At 38.2% G+C, this 24,486-nt stretch overlaps 1 protein-coding gene across 4 annotated transcripts in view; it reads right to left on the reverse strand.

The window, feature by feature from the left end:
* TP53BP1 (tumor protein p53 binding protein 1) overlaps positions 1-11,892 on the reverse strand; it is a 78,064-nt gene extending 66,172 nt beyond the window's left edge. For all 4 annotated transcript variants that reach the window (XM_081154066.1, XM_081154065.1, XM_081154067.1 and 1 more), the window contains exons 1-10: positions 11,704-11,892; positions 10,959-11,143; positions 10,669-10,759; positions 10,343-10,427; positions 5,359-5,489; positions 4,644-4,802; positions 4,169-4,298; positions 2,621-2,787; positions 1,010-1,136; positions 207-301 (exon numbers count right to left, since the gene is read on the reverse strand). In XM_081154066.1, coding sequence (XP_081010192.1) covers positions 207-301; positions 1,010-1,136; positions 2,621-2,787; positions 4,169-4,298; positions 4,644-4,802; positions 5,359-5,489; positions 10,343-10,427; positions 10,669-10,759; positions 10,959-11,143; positions 11,704-11,710 — 1,177 coding nt within the window. In that variant the 5' untranslated portion in view covers positions 11,711-11,892. The remainder of the gene's footprint in view (positions 1-206; positions 302-1,009; positions 1,137-2,620; positions 2,788-4,168; positions 4,299-4,643; positions 4,803-5,358; positions 5,490-10,342; positions 10,428-10,668; positions 10,760-10,958; positions 11,144-11,703) is intronic.
* Positions 11,893-24,486: the final 12,594 nt, after the last annotated feature.

Consider the following 24,486-nt stretch of genomic DNA (forward strand, 5'->3'; position numbering starts at 1 on the left):
TCAAAAGAATCAGTGCTAGAAGAGCTAAGAACTGAGGAGAGCACTTTACACTAGGCGACATCCCTAAAGGTAAGACAGACAAGTCCTACTGAATAGTTTAGGTCACAGTGTTCTAACATGTAAAGAAACAGTAGACTGTACTTTGCAAGGCAGAAGTGCTGCTCGTCTTCTAGTCTGAGATCAACAGACAGATCAAGAGAGCTCACCTTTGCTTCCTTCTTGCTCTGTGGGACTGCTAGGAACGATAAATGGGGTAGATCGGAAAGCATCAGGGGAAGGAGCAACAAGATCTGAAGAATTCCTTTATACAAAGAGAAAACCATGGGTTATTTTTAACCACAGCCACAGTTTTGCATTTGTTTATTATTATTATTATTTAAATATATCTTTATTGATTTCAGAGAGAAGAAGTGAGAGGGAGAGAGAGGGAGAGAAACATCAATGATGAGAGAGTCATCACTGATCAGCTACTGCATGCCCCCGACTAGGGATCGAGCCTGCAACCCAGGCATGTGTCCTGACCAGGAATCGAACCTCGATCTCCTAGATCCTAGACTGATGCTCAACCACTGAGCCACACCCAGCAGGACCGTGCATATTTCTTTTTAAAAGTACAAACTTCTTTGCCCTAACATAGAGATAAAGAAATCCAACTACTGTCAACTCTAGGATAACCTATTCTCCACCCCTGTTAAATGGGAAGAACTGCTAGTCAAATGGAAGAGCAGAATGCTTGTTTTGGATGTATAACAGTCTCTAAGTAACCAGGGGGCAATTTCTTCCCTAGTGACACCTTTGAGCTACTATTATAAAATTTCCAAATGGGAAAGCAGATCTACCTACCTTCAATAGTTCCACTAAGTTCTTACCCCCAAAATTCTAAAGCCTAGAGTTTACCTTTTGGTTTCAAAAAGAATGCTGAACTAATGGACAACTTTAGCTCTTTCAACCCTAGTCTAAGACCCTCAGGCATATGTTCCTCTGGCAGAGCTCCTTTAGGCTTACTTACGTGGAAAGGCTCTCCTGAACAAGGGACCTCTGACCAGAGAGCTGCAGGAGATGCAGAGTGGTGGCAGGTGTGGAAGCCAGAGTACACCCCCCTTCTTCCCTTGAAGGAGTAGAGCAACCATCAGAAGCTATTGAAAAAAAAAAAAAACTAGTTGTATTTACTTCTTAAACTGACATTACTGAGTTGTGTTAAAAAAAAAAAAAAAATTCAACACTGTACTGCAAAAAGAGTAATATACATGTTTCCAACCATACTCCAAGAGGACAGAAACTGTTTTCAAATTGTAGTACAATTAACGGAATTCAATGCTAACACAAATCTTGAGTGATCATTAAAAGCATCCCCTCCCCACTAAATTATGGGTTTCTTTAACAAAGAATTGACAAAAAGAATTCCTTAGTCCTTTCTGTCATGATTGAAGCTTGAAAAGGCCAGAATCCTGATATCTCTGCTTGACTGCTCTTCTTTCTTGTGAAGCTTCTATTATAAAACAGCAAGCGAGACTTTCATTTCAAAGTCTACCTACGGTGAAGTAAGCTCATGTCATAATATGGAGATGGGAGATATCAAAATAATACATATGACACCCAATAATATAAATGCAGCAATTTTCATGATTAGAACCTGGGCCTCCTCAGGAGACAGAAAATACTAACATGTTAGTAAAAGGATATATGAACAGTCAGTACTGATTTAACTATGAGGAGTCTCCTGTTGGTCCCTTCTTGGCAATAGATGGGAGTATCAGCTATATTAATACCAAGTATAAAGGAATTTCTTAAATACCACCTTACAGTTTTAGTGAGAGATCAAAAAAGTTTCCTTAGTGACCCTTGGAATGCCTTGCACATATTCACAGCATAGTAAAATATAACCCTCACTTCTTCCCTCCTTACAACCAACACATTACAGCAGGTCCTCCAATAATGTCATCTCATTCAACATCATTTTGTTATAACGCTGATGAGATGTCATATGAACTTAACTCATATCAATTAGCCTACGATAAAACTGGTTTTGTTACACATTGTTTCACTCAAAATCACAGAACCTATCGACAATATTGAGGATTTAATTATATTTTGCTAGTTATTACTGAAGTTTTCTGGCTCTGTGAGGTTACAGAATGGGGGGCTGGTGGGGGGGTTAACAAAATGTGGAACAAATATCACTCTTGTCTTCTAAGTTTTATGTTCTTTCTGCTAGACCATTACTTCCTATCTGTGGTAGATGAACAAACAAACAGATAAGTACACTGCTAACTAGGTGAATATGAAAAACTTATACTTAATTATATTAAAGATTTGGAGACTTACGATAACAGAAGTAGCTACTCTGTCCATAATTATTAAATTTACTATATTAGCTATTACTCCTTAATATCTCCATTTCCAAAAGAGAGAGAAAATTATGTTAAAATGTTAAATAGCAATCATTCTCAAAAAGCCCTTCTCATTAATCAGCTAGAAGCATTATTTTCCTTCCATATCACAAACAAGTCTGTATACCTATAAAGTGCCTTCTAACTTAAACAGCAGCCTCAAAACAGAAATAAAAAGTTTGTATTTTTGGAGAAGCAGCAGCTATACAGCAACTAATTACTCTTTGTACCTGTTTTATTGCTCTGGTCAAACAAGTCTTCCTGAGTTGACAAAACTTCAGGCTCTGGTGACTTCTGAATATGCAGTCCACCTTCCAGAAGTTCTTGAGCAGGTATTTGTTCTTTTGTTTCCACAGCAGTAAGAGATACTTTGGGACTAGGAGACATGTCCTCTGACCTAGGAGATTCATATCACGAGCAGAAAAAGTTGCTATGTTCAAATGTTTTCATCTTTGAGCTAAGAAACTTTCCTTATTTTGTCTGTTTTCCTTTAATAATTTCAAAAATTCCAGTAGCTCTAATCTATATAACTACCTAGTGAAAATTAAGTAAGATACTATTTGATGATACAAAGCCCTCAGCCCATTTCAAGACCTTTCTCAGCCTCTCACACAGCAATACCTCCTTTCAACCCTGCTCACTGCTATGCTACATGAGATTACTGATGAGCACTTTAGGTATTTTTGTTACATACGCTATTATCTATACGTGCATGAAAGATTCTGATCTAGACCACAACAATGCCAGTTCTACCAATGATCTTCCAAGGAAAGGGCCTGGATGTGAATTATCCTTTGAACTAATGCTACACACAGTATCTTCTGCTGACCTTTTCCATTTGATCTACTCAATCTAAGCCCCAAACCAAGACTCCACACCAGTACTATTCACACACATAAGACACCCATTGCTGATCCCTTTCCAGAGACTTACGAGATTTACCTACTTACTCTACCATTCCCCAAAGTAAACAGGATAGCAAAATTAGCTAGAGTGTAACTTCCTAAAGAAAAGCCTAAAAAGTCCAGTCCAGTTAAGCTGAGTGTTTTGCATTAGAAAGTCAACTTCTCTTGATATTCAATTTTATTCAGGACCCAAGGATCCCATTTCCCACTATTTGTATAGAAGAAAGTAACAATACTGAATGTTTAGTCATCCCTGTCCCAAATTGGAAGCATTCCACTTTTCCCTGCCATATCCAAACCTGAGCTGTTGACCAGAGGTCATGCTGTTTTGGAGACAACAATAACATGATACAGACAGAACAGAGACATACTGCCCAATTCCTACCAAGTTAAGAGTGTAAAGGACTTAGAAAAAGAGTATCTCCCTGCATTTATATCATAAACTACCAAATGCAGGATACTTGAGGACCCAAAGCAATATGGGTGCTCCTCAAGTACAGAAACAGTAGACTTGAAAATATAATATTCGTGTGACTCCTCATAACACCAGAGAGCCTAAAATACCTCCTACAGAGAGACAGTGCCTCTGTAGACAAAGATCAGAAAGGAGTAGTAGCAACCAAAGATTAAGGAGTCATGCTTATAGTTACAGTAGCAATAAAATGGTTTTGTAATATGCCTAAAGATAAGGACACAAAGAGAATTCATGAATAATCAATGTTTCTACTGGACCAGAAATATGCTCATTCCAGGGGTGGGGGAGGGCATGGGGATGGAAATCAATTTCTGAAAATGTTCCCTCCTGGCCAAGTGAAATGAGTATAACCCTACAGCAGAAACCCAAAAATACTTTCTAGAAAGAACATGGGTTACCTTGCAGTTGCTGAATTTTGCTCTTCCACCACATGTATGTCCTTACTGGGATGTGCTACCACAGGGACATCCTTGCTGGGCTGTTCTGCCATGGAGATATCTTTATTGGACTGTTCTTCACGCTTAATTGCTTGAAGTTTTAGAATAAGACAGAAATGAGATATTTGACTTTTCAAAGTACTAGAAGCAGTCCCAAATGCTTTTTAAAGGTAATAATTTTAATGGAAAGAAATTCAATTTGAAAATACATATATTTTTCAAAAAAGGAAAAAAACCCAATAACCCACTTATAAAAAACATTAATCTGCAAGCTATCAACTAACAAGTACTTGCCAGACAACTCTGCAACCTTACTATATTAACATAGATTATATTCATTTAGATAGCTATAAAATGTTACCAAGGAAAGAATAGCTCTAGCACAGGACAAAAATGCTTATAAACAACTCTGAATGCCAGAAAACATGTTTCATACCAATATTAGCATCCACATCAGATAGCCTAGTACAACCAGAGTTGGTGGTTACTGATTGTAGAGGCTCTTTGTCTACTTCATATGGCATAGTATTTTCCTCAACATCCTGGCTCTGGGAGAGTTCCAGGACCCCAAAGCCCAGCTGTGATGAGGCAGGATCTAGGAACACAACCCAAAGAAATTAGGTATCCTACAATATTATGCACTGGGCAAGGTACTGTCCCTTAGCAAAAGGAGGTCATGTTATATCTTTCAAATCAAAGCCCTGCCCCCCTCAAATTTTTCAAAATAAAATTAAGAATAAAAGCACTAAAATTGAAGGGGAAAAATGTGTAATGAAGCAAAAAAAGTACATACTATAAAACCTTATGAGCACCTAATATTGGTAGACTATGTCTACTTTCTGAAGATACACATAAACCATACCCACACACTGAACAATTCAATGTACTTCCAACCCCACAAAGCATACATTTCCAAAATATCTGATTACAAAAGGAGGAAGGGTCGATATGCACGAAGGGGGCTGTCCAATGAGCTAGAAATTCCTGAACAACAAATTAGGTGAAATATCTTAGACTACTAGCAAATTTCTTAACGACTATTCTCAATTTAATGATGACAAATCTATAACATATTAAGAAAAAATTTTGTGTCTGTATGCTCATATTAAAAGGACTTAGAACAATCTATCCTGAAAAAGGCATAAAGTTACCTTCAGCACCAAGGGAATGTGTGGCAACGTCCAAAGTATCTTCTTCCTTTTCCCTCTTCTCCTTCTCTTCCACCTCTTCTTCCTTCTCTTCCCCCACAGGAGGAGCAGGTTCCACTGACAGTCCCAAAACACTACACAGCAGAAAGACACAATCATGTGTTCCCAGATAGGTTGGGACATTTTGCTCAAAGCAGTCTTTGAATTTTATTGTGATTCCCCACACACCAACCACCTTTTAAGCAAATTTGAAAACATAAAAAACCTCACCCTGTTAGTGATTCTTTCTACAGACAAGCATCAAAAAGGTTAACAACTCAAAAACAGTGTACAGAATTAAGTGACAATCATTAAACAGAAGAAAGAAATATACTTGAATTTTATCTTCCCCTGAAAAGATATGAGCACGGATAGAAAAATCTTGCACTCCAGAGAATTACTGATTAGTGACAAGAGAAGATGTGCGTTACATGTGTAGAGAAGGGGCTCAAAAATACATCTATTAAAGCAAACACAGTTCACAAAAATATTAATAGTAAAAAATCTTAGAATACATACATAGAACCAGAGTATCTGAATAAAATACAGGTAAGAGGCCTATTTATTTAATCTTCAGCAGAGGATATGTTTTTATTGATTTTAGAGAAAAGGAAGGGAGAGGGAGAGAGAGAGAAACAGTGACATGAGAGACAAACATCTATCCGTTGCCTCCCATACGAGCCCCGACTGGGGATCAAACCCACAACCTGGGTATGTTCCCTGACTGGGAATGGAACCAGTGTACAGGACGATGTTCCAACCAACTGAGTCATACCAGCCAGGGTGAGGCCTATGTATTTTTTAAAAAGGTTACATCACAGGTCAAAAAACATAATAAATAAAAGTAAAAGACAAGTAACAACTAGGGAAAAATCTGTAACAAATTTAACAAAAGAATAGTCTCCATAAAATATAAGGAATTCATATGAAGAATCTCAAGATATAAATGGACAAACAGAAGAAACAACCCATAAAAAAATATAAGTATCTTTAGACATGTAAGATATCAGAGAAACCATTTGTTGCCAATCAAATTGGAAATACTGCACTACTATTCAGTGCTGCCCAAACCTGAGGTGAGATAAGCATTATCATATACTGTTTATGAGAGTATAAACAGAACTTTTCAGGAGAACAATTTGGAAATATATACCAAGAGCTCTACACTTTTTCATACCTGGTAATTTCAATTATAAGAAATAATTTGAAATGTGAAAAGATCCTTGTAAAAACTTATCTTTCCAAGTTTACTGTGATTAAGAAACAACCTATAAGTTCAGTTTTAGGGAAATTATTAAATAATCTCATAATCCACAAAGTGGTATATTATGGAGCCATTAAAAGTATTTGAAACCAAACATCCTGGGTTTTTAAAAAAGTTGTATATATATGTGTGTATATATATATTGTATATATATATGACATCTTTGAGAAAATTGGAAAAATCTGAACATGAACTATATTATCAGATATTAAGGAATTAATATTTTCTTAGGTGTGGTAATGGTATTTTGATCATATAGGATAACGTATTAGTCTTAGATGATAAACGCTAAAATATTTAAGGGGAATTATAATGTCTGCAACTTAGTTTCAAGTGATCCAGCACACTCATACATACACACAGAGAACAAATGTATACTATACTTTCATCTTTTATGGGGGTTTAAACTTTTAAAATAAAAATCTTGGGGAAAATGCTATTAAGAATTTTAACTGTCATAGGAAAAATGCTCATGTTAAGCAAAAGGTCAGCAAACACACAAACCTTTCCTTTCCACATATCAACTATGTGAATCAAGTCCACAAAAAAAAAGAGGGAAAATACACCAAAATGTTTGTCATTTAGCCTCTGAGTGGCAAAATTATAGATGACTTTTTTTGCTTCCTTGTAACTTTCTACTCATTTAATATTTCCTACAACTATTAAACATAACTTAGGCATAAAAGAGGTAAAAATATAAACTTGTAAAGTTGGGGACCATGATCCAAGAAAGAGAAAAAGAACTAAGATTTTCATAAAAACAAAATACAGTTGACCCTTGAACAACGTGGTAGGTATGGTCGCTGACCCTGCACGCAGTTGAAAATCCATGTATAACTTCTGACTCTCCTAAAACTTTAGCAATTCCTTGGTATCTGCGTGGATTGATTCCAGGACCCCCATGGATAACTAAATCCAAGAATGGTCAAGTCCCTTATATAAAACGGTGTAGAACAATGCATACAGTTGGCCCCTCGTATCCATGGATCCCCAGCCATGGATCAAAAATACTGTTTTCCATTTGCAATTGGTTGAATCCGCACATACGAAACCCAAGGATAGGGAAGACCCACTGTGCATTTATGAAAAAAATCCGCACATAAGTGCACATACATACACAGTTCAAACCCATGTTGTTCAAGAGCCAAATACATAACATTACCTACATAACTGAGAGTACCAGATGCATGACCTTAGGAAATACAGGAAAAAAAAGTCCAAGAGCAAATATGGCAAAAAGCAGAAGAGCAATGAAAGACAGCACAAACCACACATCTTGGATCTTCATCAGTCTTTTTTTGGTGTTTTTCTTCATGTCCCTAACTCTAAATGCTGGTAGGCCCAGTGAGTCCTTGGACCTCTGCTCCACCTACACTCACCTTCTTAGTACTCTTATTGGCTTTGACTATAACACATAAGCTATGACTCTGCAATTTAAATTTCCAGCTTAAACCTTCCCCCTCCGAGCTCCAGAATTGTACATGGCCAAATACCTCCAACTGGCAATTGAAAACGCAGCTCAACTTTAACTTGTCTAAAACTGACCTCTTCCTGTAGTCCATCTAAATGAACAGCAATTCCATTCTCCTAGTTCTCAAACCAAAAACATGAAATCAGTTACCTCCTTCTTTATTCTCATATTCAATCTGTCTTTGAACCTTGTTTTCAAAAACCTAGAATCTCACTATTCTCCATCCACATTCTACTCTGGTCTAGCCACTGTTATATTTTGCCTAAATTATTTCAAGTCTCCTAGTTGGTCTTCCTGCCTCTGCTTTTGCTCCCCCTTCAGTCTATTCTTTTAATTACTATTATTTTATTTAAATAGCTTCTTTTATTTTTAATTATTTTCATTTTTCCAGCTTTACTGAGATATAGTCAACAGATAAAAATTGTACACCCTTAAGACTATTCTTGGACCCCCTCTTGGACCCCTTTACTTCTCTGACTTCTTCTCCTACTCCCTCCACTCCAGCCACACTAACCGCCTTGCCATTTCTCAAAAATGCCAAACACGCCATACCTCAGGGCCTTTGCACTTATCCCAGATAACAACAGAGATCACTTAATCACTTAAGATTTTCAATGAAATGTCACAACAGTGATGCATTCCCTAAGTCACTCTATCTAAACTTGCAACTCCTGTAACATTTCCTGTCCCCATCTGTTTTATTTTTCTCTTCAGCCCTATGAATGTCTAACGTACTATATCTTTTACTTATTTATCATGTATTGCTATATCCCATACAAGAATGTAAGCTACATTAAGTTCTAGAATTTTTGTCTCTTTTGACCACTTTGTAGCCCCAAAATTCAATAGTGCTTGACTCAATAAATATTTGTAGAATGATTAGGTAAATCAGAGGAGGCTTTATTTTGAACTTTTTTTAAATCTAAAATTATTCCAAAATAAAAACTTGTTACAAATATTTTTAAAAATCAGAATGCCCTGGCCAAGTGGCTCAGTTGGTTGGAGCATCATTCCATGCACCAAAAAGGTTGCGGTTTTGATTCCCAGTCAGGGCACATACCTGGTTACAGGTTCGATCCCCTATCAGGGAGCATATAGAAGGCAACCAATCGATGTTTCTCTCTCACACAGATCCCTTCCTCGCTCTCTAAAAATCAATAAAAAAAGCATATCCTTGGGTGAGGGTTAAAAAAAAATCAGAAGAGGCTTGATTATAGACAAAAAATAATATTGATGTTAAACTTTTCTCCACTAAGCTAATGGAAAAAGAAAACAAAGGTTTAAATATATTATTTTGAAGTACAAAAGTAGCCAATAAAAAAAACTAAAATAATTATTATAAAAATTGGGAGAGTGTTGTTGTGAATAAATCCTCATCTTCAATTATGAAACTCAACTCTTAATCTGATAAAATAAGAAATGGCACTATAATAGTGTTTTCTTAGTTTTATAATAGTACTAAGAGCTAGGAAGATAACCTCCCAAAGAAGTAAAAACACAAACACTTAAATAGAGTTGTCTCTGCAAAAGGGGACCAAGGATGAAAAAGGACTCTGCTTTTCATTATAACCTCTTTTTAAAATAAACTATGCATTCAAATTATTCTGTTAAAAATATTTAACAGATCTCATCAAAATTAAAAACCTGCTCTGTGGAAAATCCTTTGAAGAGGATGAAAAGACAAGCTGCAGAGTGGGAGAATATATCTGCAAATCATATATCCTACAAAGGACTAGTATCTAGAATATATAAGGAACTCTCAAAACACACAAAAAACATCCAATCTAGTGCCTAGCATAGAAAATAAACTCAATAAATGGACAGTGATAAGACAAAGTAAAAATTGAATACTGTTTAGAGTATGAATTAAACATTCTGGGTCTAAAAACTGGTGAGGTACTTTGGTCAGTGGAAAGCATGCCTAACAGTTTTGACAATATATCTAAATATTGTTTGATTTTTTTTTTCCCCCCCACTAATAAGTCATATCTATGCTACGAATGAGGAATGCTTATTTTGTTTCACATGCACTAGATCACAATATGAATAATGTAGGTGTAAAAATGTTATTACCATTACAAAAGAGATTCCAGCTATCAGTACTAGTACAAAAGTTGAGAGAGTTGCAAGTGTTGTTGTGGGATGACAAAGGTACAGACAAAAGAATTAATCCATTAATAAATGTAAATAAATTACTTCAAACACTAGTGTACCTGCTTGTCCTGTTTGGCTGAGGTAACTGTTCAATGACCTGACTGACGGAACCACATGTATCCAAATGAGAAGCAGCCATAGGGTCTGAAAAATACAATAGGATATTAGCACAAAAGGCATTTACCACTAAACTTTAATACAAATTCAGTAATGCAGAGAATACAAACCTAATCAATCAGCTACATTACAGCAAACCAACCTTCTGAGTGCCTATGCACCAGATACTGTGCTAGACTTCCTTACATACATTCACCACATGTCTAAATCCACCCAGCTCTACAAGTGAACCCTTGCCAAATGGGGCTGATAGTTTGAAACACCTCACCTGTAGCTTTGTTTTCTTTCAGATGTTCACTGAACCCACTATTACTGTCTCCTTGTTCTTCAGCTGATTGTTCAGGATTGGACACAACATCCTAGAAAATATACATACATAATATCCCCACTATATATGAAATAATTCAAAACGAGACATACTTTTTGTGAACATGGTGATTTCATTTTTCCAACTAACTGTACCCAAAAGATAGTGACCTAAGTACTTATGTTTGCTGGTTGGTCTAGATTAGGGGGTGAAAAATCTGCTCAATCATTTCCAAACAAGATATTGCTCACCAACACAGGGTTCTCTTTGTGCATCTGTAAATTAGGAAGGTGTCGAGACAGCACACTGAAGTGAGAACCAGAATCATCATCTAGAACCTGGCTTTCAGGCTGAGAATCTTCAATTATCAGGCAAGGAGTGTCTTGCTGAGAGAAATCCGAATCCAACTGACTGCCAGTAGGGTCCATCTGCTCCCCTGGAATGGAATAACAAAAGATCAGTTCTGTGTAACCTACTGGCCTTCCTCACGCAGTCTGAGCTTAAATAATGGGGCGGGAAGTACAGGAGCTGGGAAAAGCCACCACTCGAGAGCTGTTTCAATTAAAACATTACAATACTTATGATCTTGCAAGCACTTTTCTATCAAACCTCCCAAGACCCGATTTTCCGTTATTTATAATCAGCCTGCCTATCCTCTCCCTCTCCTTTACCATCACCTTCCCGTTGACACCCTTTCCCCTCCATCCTAACCTCGTCTCTTCCCGCCCCTTTTTCCACCCCCCACAGCTCTCCCTACGAGCCTCTACCACCCCCAACATCTCTGTTCGCCAGGACCCCCACAGCCCTTCACGCTTCCTCACGACCACTCAGCCTTCCGAGCTACTGCTTCCCCACCCCCTCCTCAGGGCCCTCCAACCCTTTCCCAGTCACCGCCGCCATGCTTGCCACCCCGCCCCCTCCGGTCAGCCATTCCTTCAGGCTCGAAACTCAAGCCTTCAGAGCTGACTGCACCCCCACTTTTTTTCCAAATAATACCAGGCATCCCGGCGGGAGGTCCCTCGCGCTCGAGTTAGAGATCTCTGCACGCTCCCCAGGTCCCTCCAGCTCTATCCCCAGATGGACGCTGTCGCCACCGCCGCCACCAGCCTCGAACTCCTCCTTTTCCCGCGCGTCACTCAGTACCGGATCGCCCATTTGCTGCTTCTGCCTGCCACTCAAAAAATCCTGTGGATGATTGGTGGTTGAGGAACAGTGCCCCGCCCCACGTAAGAAAAAGGAACACGGCGGCATGTTTCCATGGCAGCATGGACGTTGCAGGCCCTCCCCCTGCAGAGCCCTAGAATGACAGTATCCTTCAACAGAAGGGACCTTGAGAGAGCATGAAATATGTTCCCTAGCCTCAAGGACAATTGTTTGTACCACTATTCAGACAAGAAAAAGGACCTGTTTTTATCGTTCATGCACTTAAGACCCCTTCTCTTACCCTCTTCAATGGAATAGGAGAGGGTCTCCAGGCTTTCTAGTAAAAGGGCAAAGAAAAGGATCCAGGATGGCTAGGGCTCCTGAGCTGGTGAAACTGCATAGAGGGGACTCTTTGGGGTTTACCTGTGTCAATCAGGATCTCTTTTGTGGGCCTCTGTCTGAATTCAAGAGCCCCACATTACATCTCTGCCAGTTCTTCTCCCCCCCCCCCCCCCCATTTACATTGTCTAAGGACCCCAGTAAACCATCTTTTTTCCATTGCCATTTCCTGTCTGGAACTTAGTTCAAGCTTCACATTTGCTTATCGTTGCCCTATCTTTTATGGGATTGTAGCCTACAGAGACTATAGCCCCAGACATTTTTTGCACATCCCGTTGAGAGAATTAAACACAGTGATTCTCATACTCCGTGGTGAAGAGAACAGCAGCTGCCCCTTTAACAAGATGACCTCAAAGATCCCTCCAAGACCTGAGAGTCTATTATCCTCATTATGGTACCAGGGTCTTACAGAAGGTGTAGCAGCTGTGACTTGTATTAATGAACTAGGCCCCATGAGGAAAATGTTTTTGGTCGGTTTGGGGTGGATGTTCTTAAGTGGTTGGATCTAGGATGGATTTCTAGACAGAGCAGCTGTCAATAAGGAAATCACCTAGCACACTGCCAAACATATACATAGTAGGTATTCAATAGGAGGTAGTTTTCTCTCTCTACCCCAGGCTCAGAATGACTTAGATACAGCCCAACCATGACTCTCCCATCCTGTAAAGGACCAATTCAGCATTCAATATAAACTAAGCTTAAAGTGGGGCTTCCTAACAACCAATTCTCAGCCTGCTGTTATAAATTACAATGATCATATTTTCCAAACCAAAAATCAAAGGATGTCATCTGAGCATATGTTACTTATTTCAAAAGACAGACTTTTTAAAATAAAACTCCTGAAAAATCTAGAATTTATTGTTGCTATAACTAGAATATAATTAGGGTCTCCAGAATGTTTTATTAGTTGAGCAGAATTGGAATGGAACACACAGACTCATGCCACTTCGTCATCTTGAAGTTTACACCTGTCTTCCTACACTCCTAATGTTGCAGAAGACAGGTGACCAAATAAATAGAATCCTAAAAGGACCAGGTCAGGTTACTATTAACTAACTTCACTAGGTAGACAATGTGAATTTATCTGCTCAATTTGAGTGGACACAAACAACTGGCTTCTGTTGTGGGGCAAAACTTGACCTTGATTCTCATAAAAATCCCCCAAAAGTCACTATATTTTTGCTCTCCTTTTTCCTGCTATTGCATTTCCCCTCCCACAGTGAGACATAAATAAAGAGGCCTTCCTGATTATTTGACAGACAACGATGTTTGTCAAAACTCATAAACTATACACTAAAAAGGATAAATTAAGCCTCAATAAACATAACTAAAAATAGATAAATAAACAAATGAGCCTGAGCTATTCGCACTACTAAATAAAACAAGAGCCTTAAAAACTATGAAGAAAAACTGTGAATTGCTTGTTAGGCAGTATGACAATTAAATTAATCATTAAATTACTCGTAAAGATCAGAAAATGTAGACAGATGGTTACCCACTGAGGCTGTAACTGATTGCAGCCAGGTGAGCTAAAGCCTTTATTGACTCAGGCTGAAAAGGACCATCAGCATATCTACCTATCTACAGGTACATCTTTACCTAAGACGCCTCAGACAGAGAGAGAACTAATCTACCTCTAAATCCCTCCCAGACAAGAAAATTACATCAGACCCTGTGTTCATTTTAAAGTTTAACAAACCTCATTGTCAGAAATTTTTCTTCTACTCATCTAACTAAAAACCTTTATTCTAGAGCTTAAAGCCATTTTTTGTCACATTGTCTTTAATTGGTGATTTAAAACCTGAATAAATTCCCATAAGGCTGAGATCATCTCATCTGGTCCAATAATTCCATAATATATTTCAACCAATCAAAAAACAAACATGAATGCTATATACTTAGTCTGTTTCTGAGATCTCATCACAGACTTCTCTAAGCAAAAGAACCCCAAACAGTTTAATTCTACCTCACAGAACCTATTTTCCAACACTTAAATTTGCTTCATAGTTTTCCTCTGGAAACTTAGTTTGGGAGTTCGGTGGCAGAGAACTTTACTGAGTATATGACAAGTACTAAATTTAATGATAAGCTATTATACATCCCTTTTAAGCTGCAATATTAAAGTATTACATACTGACTTGTATTTAACATATAATTGATTCTGACCTTCTGTTGCACTTAGACCTACACTATCATGTACAGTCATATACCAATGATATAATTAATAACATATATTAAATTTTTACTATGTGGTAGGTATTGTGCTATGTTTTACATTCATTATCTCACCAAAAAGCTTCATAACTCTTTGAGGGTTACAGATGAGGACACTAAGGCTTAGAGCAGTGATTTTCAATCAGTGTGCCATGGTGGGCAAACTGATGTGCAGCAAGAATTTTTAAAACATGCAATACATGACCATTTAGCTAGGTGCACTGACCTCTTTTCCCTTAGATTGTCAAATAAAAAAGATGACAACAGCCAACACAACAATAGCCATCTGGTGTTAATGAATCAAATTTATACTTATTTTTTTGTCAGACTGACAAAAAATATATTTTTTGGTGTGGCATAGAATTTTAGTAATTAGTTTATGTGTGCCATGAAATGAAAAAGGTTGAAAAGCACTGGTTTAAAGAGATAAGATCATTTATACAATGTCTCAGAGCTGGCAAGAATTTGAACCCAGTCTGTCTAACCACAAAGGTTCTATATATTCATAATTGAGGAGGAGCAGTAACAAAGAAATGGCAACGTAGTTGATGCAAAACTTTTTTTTGTTTTAGAATGTATTTTTATTTGAATATTGAATATGGGTATCCCTAATGTTCTAAGAATCCATAATAATTAAAATAATATTAAGAAAACAGAAGAGAAACTGTAAAGCTGTCAACTCCACATCTTTATGAAGTTAAGTCAGCAAAGAGGTGATGATATAATTAAATATGAAAGAAAATTATTTAAGGTAATCAAGTCATTTGCCTATGATACTATATTAACATCTTAATGTACCTGCAACCTCTGCAATTCAAACTCCTTTGTATCTTATCTCTACAGAACTTCCTCTTGTTAATTTTAAGTAAACTTTTTATTTTGAACAAAATCTCAGAGCAACAAAAAAAGTTACAAAAATGGCGTACAGTAAAAAAATAGTATAATGATCTTTCACTTAGATCCACACATTGTTAACATTTTGCCACATTGTCCTATTCATTTTTGTGTGTGGTAAAATATACATAACATGAAATATACCATTTTAACCTTTTGTTGTTGTTAATCCTCACCCGAGGATATTTTTTCCATTGATTTTTAAAGGGGGGGGGGGAGTGAGGGAGAGAGAGAAAACATTGATGTGAGAGAGACACATTGATTGGTTGCCTCCCTCACTTGCCCCCACCAGGGCCAGGGAACAAACCTGCAACACAGGTGCGTGCCCTTGACTGGGAATCAAACTCAAGACCCTTCGGTGCTTGAGCCAATGCACTACCACTGCTCAGTGTACACTGGCCAGGGCCCATTTTAACCATTTTTAAGTGTACAGTTCACTGGCATTAAATATATTCACATTGTTTTGCAACCATCACCCATCTCCAGAACTTGTCCTCTTCCCAAACTAAAACTCTGTTCCCATTATACAATGACTCCCCATTCCCTTCTCCCTCCAGTCCCCGGTAACCACCATTCTACTTTCTGTCTCTATGAATTTGACTAGTCTAGATAACTCATATAAATAGAATCTTACAATATTTGTCCTTTTGTGCCTGGCTTATTTTACTTAGCATAATGTCTTCAAGGTTCATCCACGTTTAATTGTAATAGCATGTGTCTGAATTTCCTTCCTTTTTAAGGCTGAATAATATTCCATTGTATGTATATACCACATTAATTTTGTTTTTCATCTTTACTCATTCTAACCCACTTTTCAGACTTTTTCAGAGCCCCCTGACTCTGCCACACCTAAGTATAGATAAGGCCCTAGAAGCACAGTAGCAGAATGCCACCAAGGCAGCTCCCCTTCCAGGCAGCTTAATTTTCCAGCCAGCCAATCAGTTGCAGGCTTTCTTCACAACCTGGGTTTCTCCCAAACACAAAATTTCCTCACAAACTTGAGTTCATTTATTAATTTTAATTCACTTATGTGCAAGGCACCATCTGGCTCCATGTGGTATGCATAAAAATGATTAAGATCTAGTTCCTATCATCAGGGAACTTACAATTTATAGAGGCGATAAGACATGTACCCAACTAACTATAATACAAGATATTTTTTAAATGCTGTAGGAGTTCAAAAGAGAAAGAAATCAAAAGAATTTTAGTCATGTAGTTATAATGAATATTTATTGAGCATTTACCGTGTTCTAAAGTGTTTACTCTTGCTCTTTCCTTGATCTCATCCCGTCTCATTGCTATCTACCATCAATATGCCAATGACTCCCAACTTTATATCTCCAGCCCAGACCTCTCAATCAAATCCCAACTTTATTTATCTAACTGCCTATTCAGTATCTCAAAACACCTGGATGTCCAGTTGACATCATAGATGCAACATGCTGAAAACTAAACTTGTCATTTCTACCAAACCTGCTCCACTTGCAGCCATCCCAGTTTAGAGCAACTATGTCCTTCCCGTTGCTTATAACAAAAAGCTGGGAGAAATTCTTTCTTTAAAAAAAATAGAAAAAGAAAAAATAATCCGTGTACTTATCATCAAACTTCAACAATTATCAACAAATGCCCAATCTTGTTTCATCTATATCCCCACCCATTTCCCCTCAACTGATTATTTCTAAGCAAATCCCAAACATCATATAATTTCCTCCATAAATATTTGTATGTGTTTCTAAAATACGGAGAATTTTTAAAACATAACATCATTAACACACCCGAAGAAAATTAACACTAATTTCTTTTTTTTTTTAAGAATTCAGCTGCCTTTTTAAAATATATATATATCTTTATTGATTTCAGAGAGAGGAAAGGAGGGGGAGAGAGAGAGAGAGAGAAACATCAATGATGAAAGTCATTGATTGGCTGCCCAGCCCGCAACCCAGGCATGTGCCCTGACCAGGAATCGAACCCCGATCGCCTGGATCCTAGGTTGATGCTCAACCGCTGAGCCACGCCCAGCCGGGCTAACACTAATTTCTTAATGGTATCAAATATATAATGTTCAAAATTTCTCCAACTGTCCCATAACTTTTGTTGTTTACAATTCCAAACAAGGTTTGCACATTGCATTTGGATAATTCTTATCTCAGCTCTCTTTTAATCTGTAAATGATCTCTCTTTTTAATTCCCTGCAATTTATTTATTTGTTGATGAAACCAGGTCATTTGTTCTAATGTTAAACTGATAAGAACAGACAACTACGAATGATCTTAGCCAAAAGGCCAAGAAGCAATTCAGGTCATTTGTTCTGTAAAATTTCCAACATTATGGATTTTTCTGATTGCATCCTGTGTTGTCATTTAATGTATTTCTTTGTCCCTTTTTATTTCCTATAAGTTGATAGTTAAATATACTTGTTCAGATTTATGTTCCTTTTTTCTTTTTCGGCAGGAACACTTCATAAGGGGTATCATATACCTCCTACTGCATTTCATCAGGAGACATATAGCATCTGGTTGAATGCATTATTGTTTTGTTGCAATTGTTATAATTTGTTTTGTTACAATTAATTTTTACTTGAAAGTTTAGTAATCACTGGTAATCATTACCTAGCTGCATTATTTCACTCCAGGCTGCAAAATGGTGATATTCTAATTTTAACATAGTCTTCATTAATTAGTTGGAACCCTTCTATAAGAACTTTCCCTTCATCAAACATTTGATTATCTAAGGAAAGGCAGGATAAATGCTTGATTCTTTCCCTTTGATTTAATCAGTTTACAAAATAATGAGTTAAGATTTTCTACCATACTCCAAAAATGACTGAGATTTTTGTTTTTAATATCAGTGAACTCATAGATTTTAACACATTTGGTGCACTTCAATCCATTGCAGTTATTGTTAACTTTGAAATGCATATTTTTCCATCTTTGGACTGTGGAAGTCCCTTCAGATTAGCTCATAAATCCTTTTGACATGATTCCAAAAGTCTTTGATAGTGTTTTACTTTCTGGTATAACATGTTCCAGGTTCATCTTGTTTATTTCTTGCCCCAGATCTGGAAACTGATGTTTCTCTAAGAAGCCTTGGTTCATTTTAGTAGTAAATGGCATCTAGAGACCTCAATTTGGATGGTTGATGTATTGGAATGCTTATCGCTACTGGATTGGTCATTGTTTGACATTTTTCAATTAAATTTTAGGATTTCAAAAATTTTATCCAACTTTTTTCATTTTATATTTGTATCTTATCATCAATGTTTTGGTTTCTGATAACACTGACATAAATTATTTATTTGCTTTATTCTATTATATATGTAAAATGTTATTACCAATGTTATTATTAATGAGATGAGACTAATGAAAACAGTTTAACATTTCTTTGCAGTTATTTTTTTTCTTTAGGGTATATTCCATTAAAAATGTGCAGTTAGGACATATGCTACAACCTTGATAAATCTTGAGGACATTATATTGAGTGAAACAAGCCAGTCTCAAAAAGACAAATACTGTATGATTCCACTTATATGACCTGCTGAGAGTAGGTAAACCATAGAGACAGAAAATAAGTAGAATGGTGGTTACCAGGGACTGGAGGTAGGGGGCAAATCAGGAGTTATTAATAGGTATAGAGTTTCAATTTTACAAGATGAAAAGAAGTATGGAGATGGATGATGGTGATGGGTGCACATTATGAATGTATTTAATACCATTGAATTGTACACTTAAAATGATCAAAATGGTCGATTTTATGTGTATTTTACTACAATAAAAATTTTTTAAGTGTACAGTTAAATTACTGTATTTTAAAATCACTTGAAGTAATTCTATCAATTTAATACACAGGTTAATTTCTTTCATTTTTGTTTTTTATTTTTAGTGACTGCTGCTTTATTTTCCTTTTAAAATTGAGGTAAAATTTAAATGCACTGAAATGCAGAGCTCTTAGTTGTATAATCTGATGAGTTTTGACAAATGTACACATTTGGGAAACCTATATATCAATGAATATATAAAACATTTTATCACTCCAGAGAGCTTTTCATGGCACCCATATTCTAATTTTTATCATCATAGATTAGTTTTGCGTGTTCAATAATTATGTGTAAATGGAATCCTAAAGTATGTAGTCTCTTGTGTCCACCTTCTTTGGTCAACATAACATTTTTGAGACTTATCCATGTTGCATGCATCGGTAGTTCATTCTTTTTTATTGCTCAGTAGTATTCTATTGAATACATGTTCCACAATTTGTTTATAGAGTCTCCTGTTGATGGATATTTGGGTTGTTTTGAACCATTACTGTCATTATTATTATTTTAATCCTCACCCAAGGATGCTTTTTCCATTGCTTTTCAGAGAGTGGAAGGCGGGGAGAGAGAGGGAAACATTGATGTGAGAGAGACACGTCAATTTGTTGTCTCCCACAAGTGCCCTGACTGAGGCCGAGGGTCAAACCGAGGTACATGCCCTTGGCCAGAATACAACCAGGGACCCTTCGGTCCACAGGCTGATGCTCTAACCACCGAGCCAAACCAGCTAGGGCACCATTATTTTTTATTATTATTGATTTTAGAAAGAGATGAAGGGAGAGAGGGAGAGAGAAACAGATCTTGTTGTTCCACTTACTTATACATTCATTAAGTTGATTTTTGTATGTGTCCTGAACAGGGATCGAACCTGCAATCTTGGCATATCACAACATTGGTGTATCAGGATGATGCTCTAACCAAATGAGCTACTCAGCCAGGTTGAATCATTATTTTTTAAAAACTGCTAGAAACATTCATGAATAAGTCTTTTTGTGAACATACATTTTCATTTCTCTTGAGTCAATATCCAGGAATGGAACTGCTGGGTCACAGGATAGGCATTTGTTTCACTTTATAAGAAACTGCCAGTTTCCCCAAATGGTTGTATAATTCTATATTCCCACTAACAACAAATGAGAGTTTCAGGTGCTGTACATCCTCACTAACATTTGGTATTGTCAGTATGAAATGTTATCTATGTGTTTTAGTAAACTTTATATATCATTTACGTACAATAAAATATACCCATTTTAATTGTTGAGTTGGATGAGTTCAACAAATATGTGTGTAGCCACCACCACAATTCAGTACAAAACATTTTCATCACCACCACCCCGTAAGTCTCCTCGTGCCCCTTTGAAATCAATTCCCATCCCCTCCCTAGCCCTAAGCAACCACTTGTTTTCTATCACTGTAGATAAGTTTTATCCATTCCAGAATTTCATGTAAATTTATTCATAAAGTATGTACTTGTGGTGACCATGAAAATGCACTGCTGAAATCTGCTTGCAGAGAGCATAACTGACTGATGACCCCAGCTGCTGTCACTGTGGATCTACCCCCACATTTGTACCAAAACCACACTTCCCACAGGTTAATCTCAGCCAATGCCAGAGAAGAGTAGGGTTGCAAAGGCAGACCCAGTCCTGTGGCATGCAAGATTCCTTCAACAGGTGTGTGATTTGAAGACTCCTCATCTGCCTGGCCAAACCTTTCTTGGAACCATGCTGTAGGACAGGACTCCTCCTTTCCCATCCTCAATCCTTCCCTCTCTCCTTCCCCAGATACTAGACGTGTATCTTGGTCTGAAGGCTCTGCCTTCCCCTGATCTCTCCCTGTGGTGATTTAAAATATATCCACAATTCATTGACACTCCCTTCAAAAGGTGGAGACAATTTCCTTCCTCTTGAGAGTGCACTAGACTTAGTGACTTGCTTCTAATAAATAGCAGAAGTGATAGTGTCTAACTTTCCAACACTATATGTCATTAAAAAGCATTGTGGCTTCCGCCTTACTTATGCTTGGTTCACTTGCTCTGGTAGAAGCCAGCTGTCCTGTCATGAGGGTACTTAAATCGACCTACAGAGAGGCCTACATGGTGAGGAGCTGAGGCTTCCTGCCAATAGCCACGTGAGTGAGCCATGTTGGGAGCAGATCATCCAACCTCAGTTAAGCCTTTAGATTACTGTAATCCCAGCCAACAACTTGACTACAACAACATGAGAAACCTTAAACCAAAACCACTCAACTGGATTTCAAATTTGCTCCTGGATTTCAAATCTTTAGAAACCCTGTGAGGTAACAAATATTTGTTGTTTTAAGCTGCTAAGTTTTGGAGTAATTTGTTTCAAAGCAATAGATAACCAATATACTCACCCAATAAATCTCTTACACATCTAATCATGTCTTGGTATCTACTTTTCAGGAGAACAAATAACAGTATTTTTTTGTGTTTTGTTTTGTTCAGCATAATGTTTTTGTTTTTTTATCTATGTGTATGTATTTTTAGTTTCTTTTTATCACTAAGTTGTATTCTCTTGCTTGAAGGTACCAAAATTTGTTTACCCATTCTCCAATTCATGGACATTGGGTCTTTTCCAGTTTTTGGCTACTATGAAATAAAGTTTTTATGACCAGCCATCACAAATCTTTCTGTGAAAATATGTTTTCATTCCTCTTGGGTAAATGCCTAAGAATGGCATTTCTAAGTCACAGACTTGATGTTTGTTTAATTTTATAAGAAACTTACAAATACTTTTCTAAAGTGGTTTAACATTTCACTCTGCTATTAGCAATATACAAAAGTTCTATTTGTTCCACATCCATGCTAACATTTTATGTTACCGGTCCTTTAATTTTTGTCATTTTGTGACTATTAAGATTACACTGTGGTTTTAATTTGCATTTCCCTAGGAGCAATGATGTTGAACACTTTTTCGTGTACTTATTGGCCATCTGTATATCTTCTTATTAAAATCCATTCAAATCATCTACTTTATAATTGAGTTCTCTGGTTTTTTTGGTTTGGATATTTTTAAAAAATATATTCTGGATCAAGTTATTCGTCAGGTTGGTCATTTTGATTTAATTTTGTTTTATACTTATGTAGAACATGTATGATTCCAAAGTCAAATTTACAAAATAAGATATTAAAGGTAAATAAATTCCTGGATGAGAATTAAGGGGAACAAAGCATTTAAAGGAAAAAAAGACAGCCTGAACAGAAAGTACAAGAATGACTGGAGGAAAGGCAATTGGCTCAGATTGACTGAATGAAAGAGTTAATGCAAGGTATTTGCAAGAAGTAATGTTATAAAGGAAAGTTAGGGCATATTATGAAGGATCTTCAAGAAAGAACTGGTGAAAAGGAAGAGAAAAAGTATTTGTGATGTACTGATATTGGAAAGGGAACATTTGTAAAGTGACATTTCTTCCACCCAAACATTCCTTGAAGGAAAATAACTCTATTCTATGAATACCTTGAAACAAAATGCAAAATTTAATTCACACACAGACATGGCCTCAAAACTAAGTTTTACACTTAGATTTAGATTCTCTTTACCACCGTCATCTTCACTATAAGAAATTTCTTAGTGATCCCTGCACTAAGAGGTAGCTTTGTTCAGAATAAAGAAAAAGATGGAATCAGAGGCCATAGCCAAATGCTAACTTCCATCTCACGGGGAAATGGAATGGGTAAGGGAAAACGGTATCCACAGAGGAGAAACAAGATGGCGGCGTAGGTAGCAGCTGCACCCGCCGCCTCCCGCAACCACATCAAAATTACAACTAAAATACAGAACCACCATCACTCAGAACCTCCTGAAATGTCGCTGAACAGAAGCCCTACAACCAGGGAGCTGAAGAAGCACCGAGAGCTGTAGAAGGGGCGCAGACGCGGGCGGAGCGGGGCTAAATCGCGGCTGAATTGTGGAGACCCGGCTGTGGGCCCACACCTGGTGCCGCGGTTGAAACCCGGAAGGGAATCTCCGTGGCGGAGGTTCCCCGAAGGAGGGAGGGGTCCCAGGCCCACAGCAGGCCCTCAGCCCAGGGCTCCAGAGCCGGGAAGAGACGTCCCCACAACTCCAGGCCGTGAAACCAGTGGGGACTGTCCCTGAGGGTCCTGGAGGCTGCGGGAGCCCCAGCAGCTCCTCCTAAAGGGCCCGCGCACGGACTCACTCAGACGCGCTCCCTCTGAGCCCAGCGCCGGGCAGCAGCCTGAAAGGACCTGGGACACTCGGGGAGGAACTAACCTGCCTGAAATCCGGGCGAGAGGTGGAGGGTCGGCTTTCTCCCAGGCAGAAGGGCTGGCGGAGGCCATTGCTCCTGTGGCGAGTCCCCGCTGCACACAGCCAGCAGGCAAGCGCCATATTTGAACCGCCAGCACCTGACTCACGCCTTTGGCCCCGCCCAGTGATTCCCGGAGGTCCCGCCCCTCCCCACCTGCAGCTCATCCAGGCCATTTCCAGGGGCTTTTTTATGCAAGTGGCCTCTTGAGCCTCAGGCTTAGGACTTTCCTAAAATCTCTCAAACAAGCAGCAGCAGGCCCCATACAGCTTGATAAGTGGCCCCAGGCCTGGCACTAGCAGCAGCCTGCATTGGCTCATAGCTTGGCCTCTCCTGGACAACGCAAAGCCCAACACAAGTAGCAACCAACAACGGTTTGCTGTGTAGCTCATGCTGGGTGGCCCTGAGCAAGGCACTGGTACAGGCTGACTTTGCACCTCCAGGGAGGCCCCAGAGACAGCGCACCTGGTGCTCAGACTCAACCATGCTGGATTATAACCCTACCACATCCACGAGTGACACACTCAAGGGGTGCACTTAGTGAACACTAAAGCTCCACTTAAGTAAATCCTGATCCATAAGGGTGTCTCCAGCACAGCAGCTCTTTGACTGTAGTTGCAGCTGGTCCTCACAGCCAATTGGCAGGGGGGTCAATTCCTCCCAGTGACACCAACAGCAACCAAGGCTCAACTTCAACAGGTCAGTGCACACAGCCTACACAGGGGAGCACTTAGAAGGCCAAGCTCAGGTGACTGGGGAAGCTGAGCCACTGGACCCTACAAGACACCTACTACCCAAAGCCACTCTACAAATTCCAGAAGACATAGCAGCTCTACCTAATACATAGAAACAAACACCTGAAAGCAGCCAAAATGTGGAGGCAAAGAAACATGCCACAAAGGAAAGAACAGAAGAAATCTCTAGAAGAGGAACTAAATGAAATAGATCCAAGCAAGCTAATAGATACAGAGTTCAGAATAATGGTTATAAGGATGTTTAAGCAGACTGTTAGGGAAATAACTGAGAAAATT

This window comes from Miniopterus schreibersii (genome assembly GCF_964146895.1).
Source record: "Miniopterus schreibersii genome assembly, chromosome: 1".
NCBI classification, from domain to species: Eukaryota; Metazoa; Chordata; class Mammalia; order Chiroptera; family Miniopteridae; genus Miniopterus; species Miniopterus schreibersii.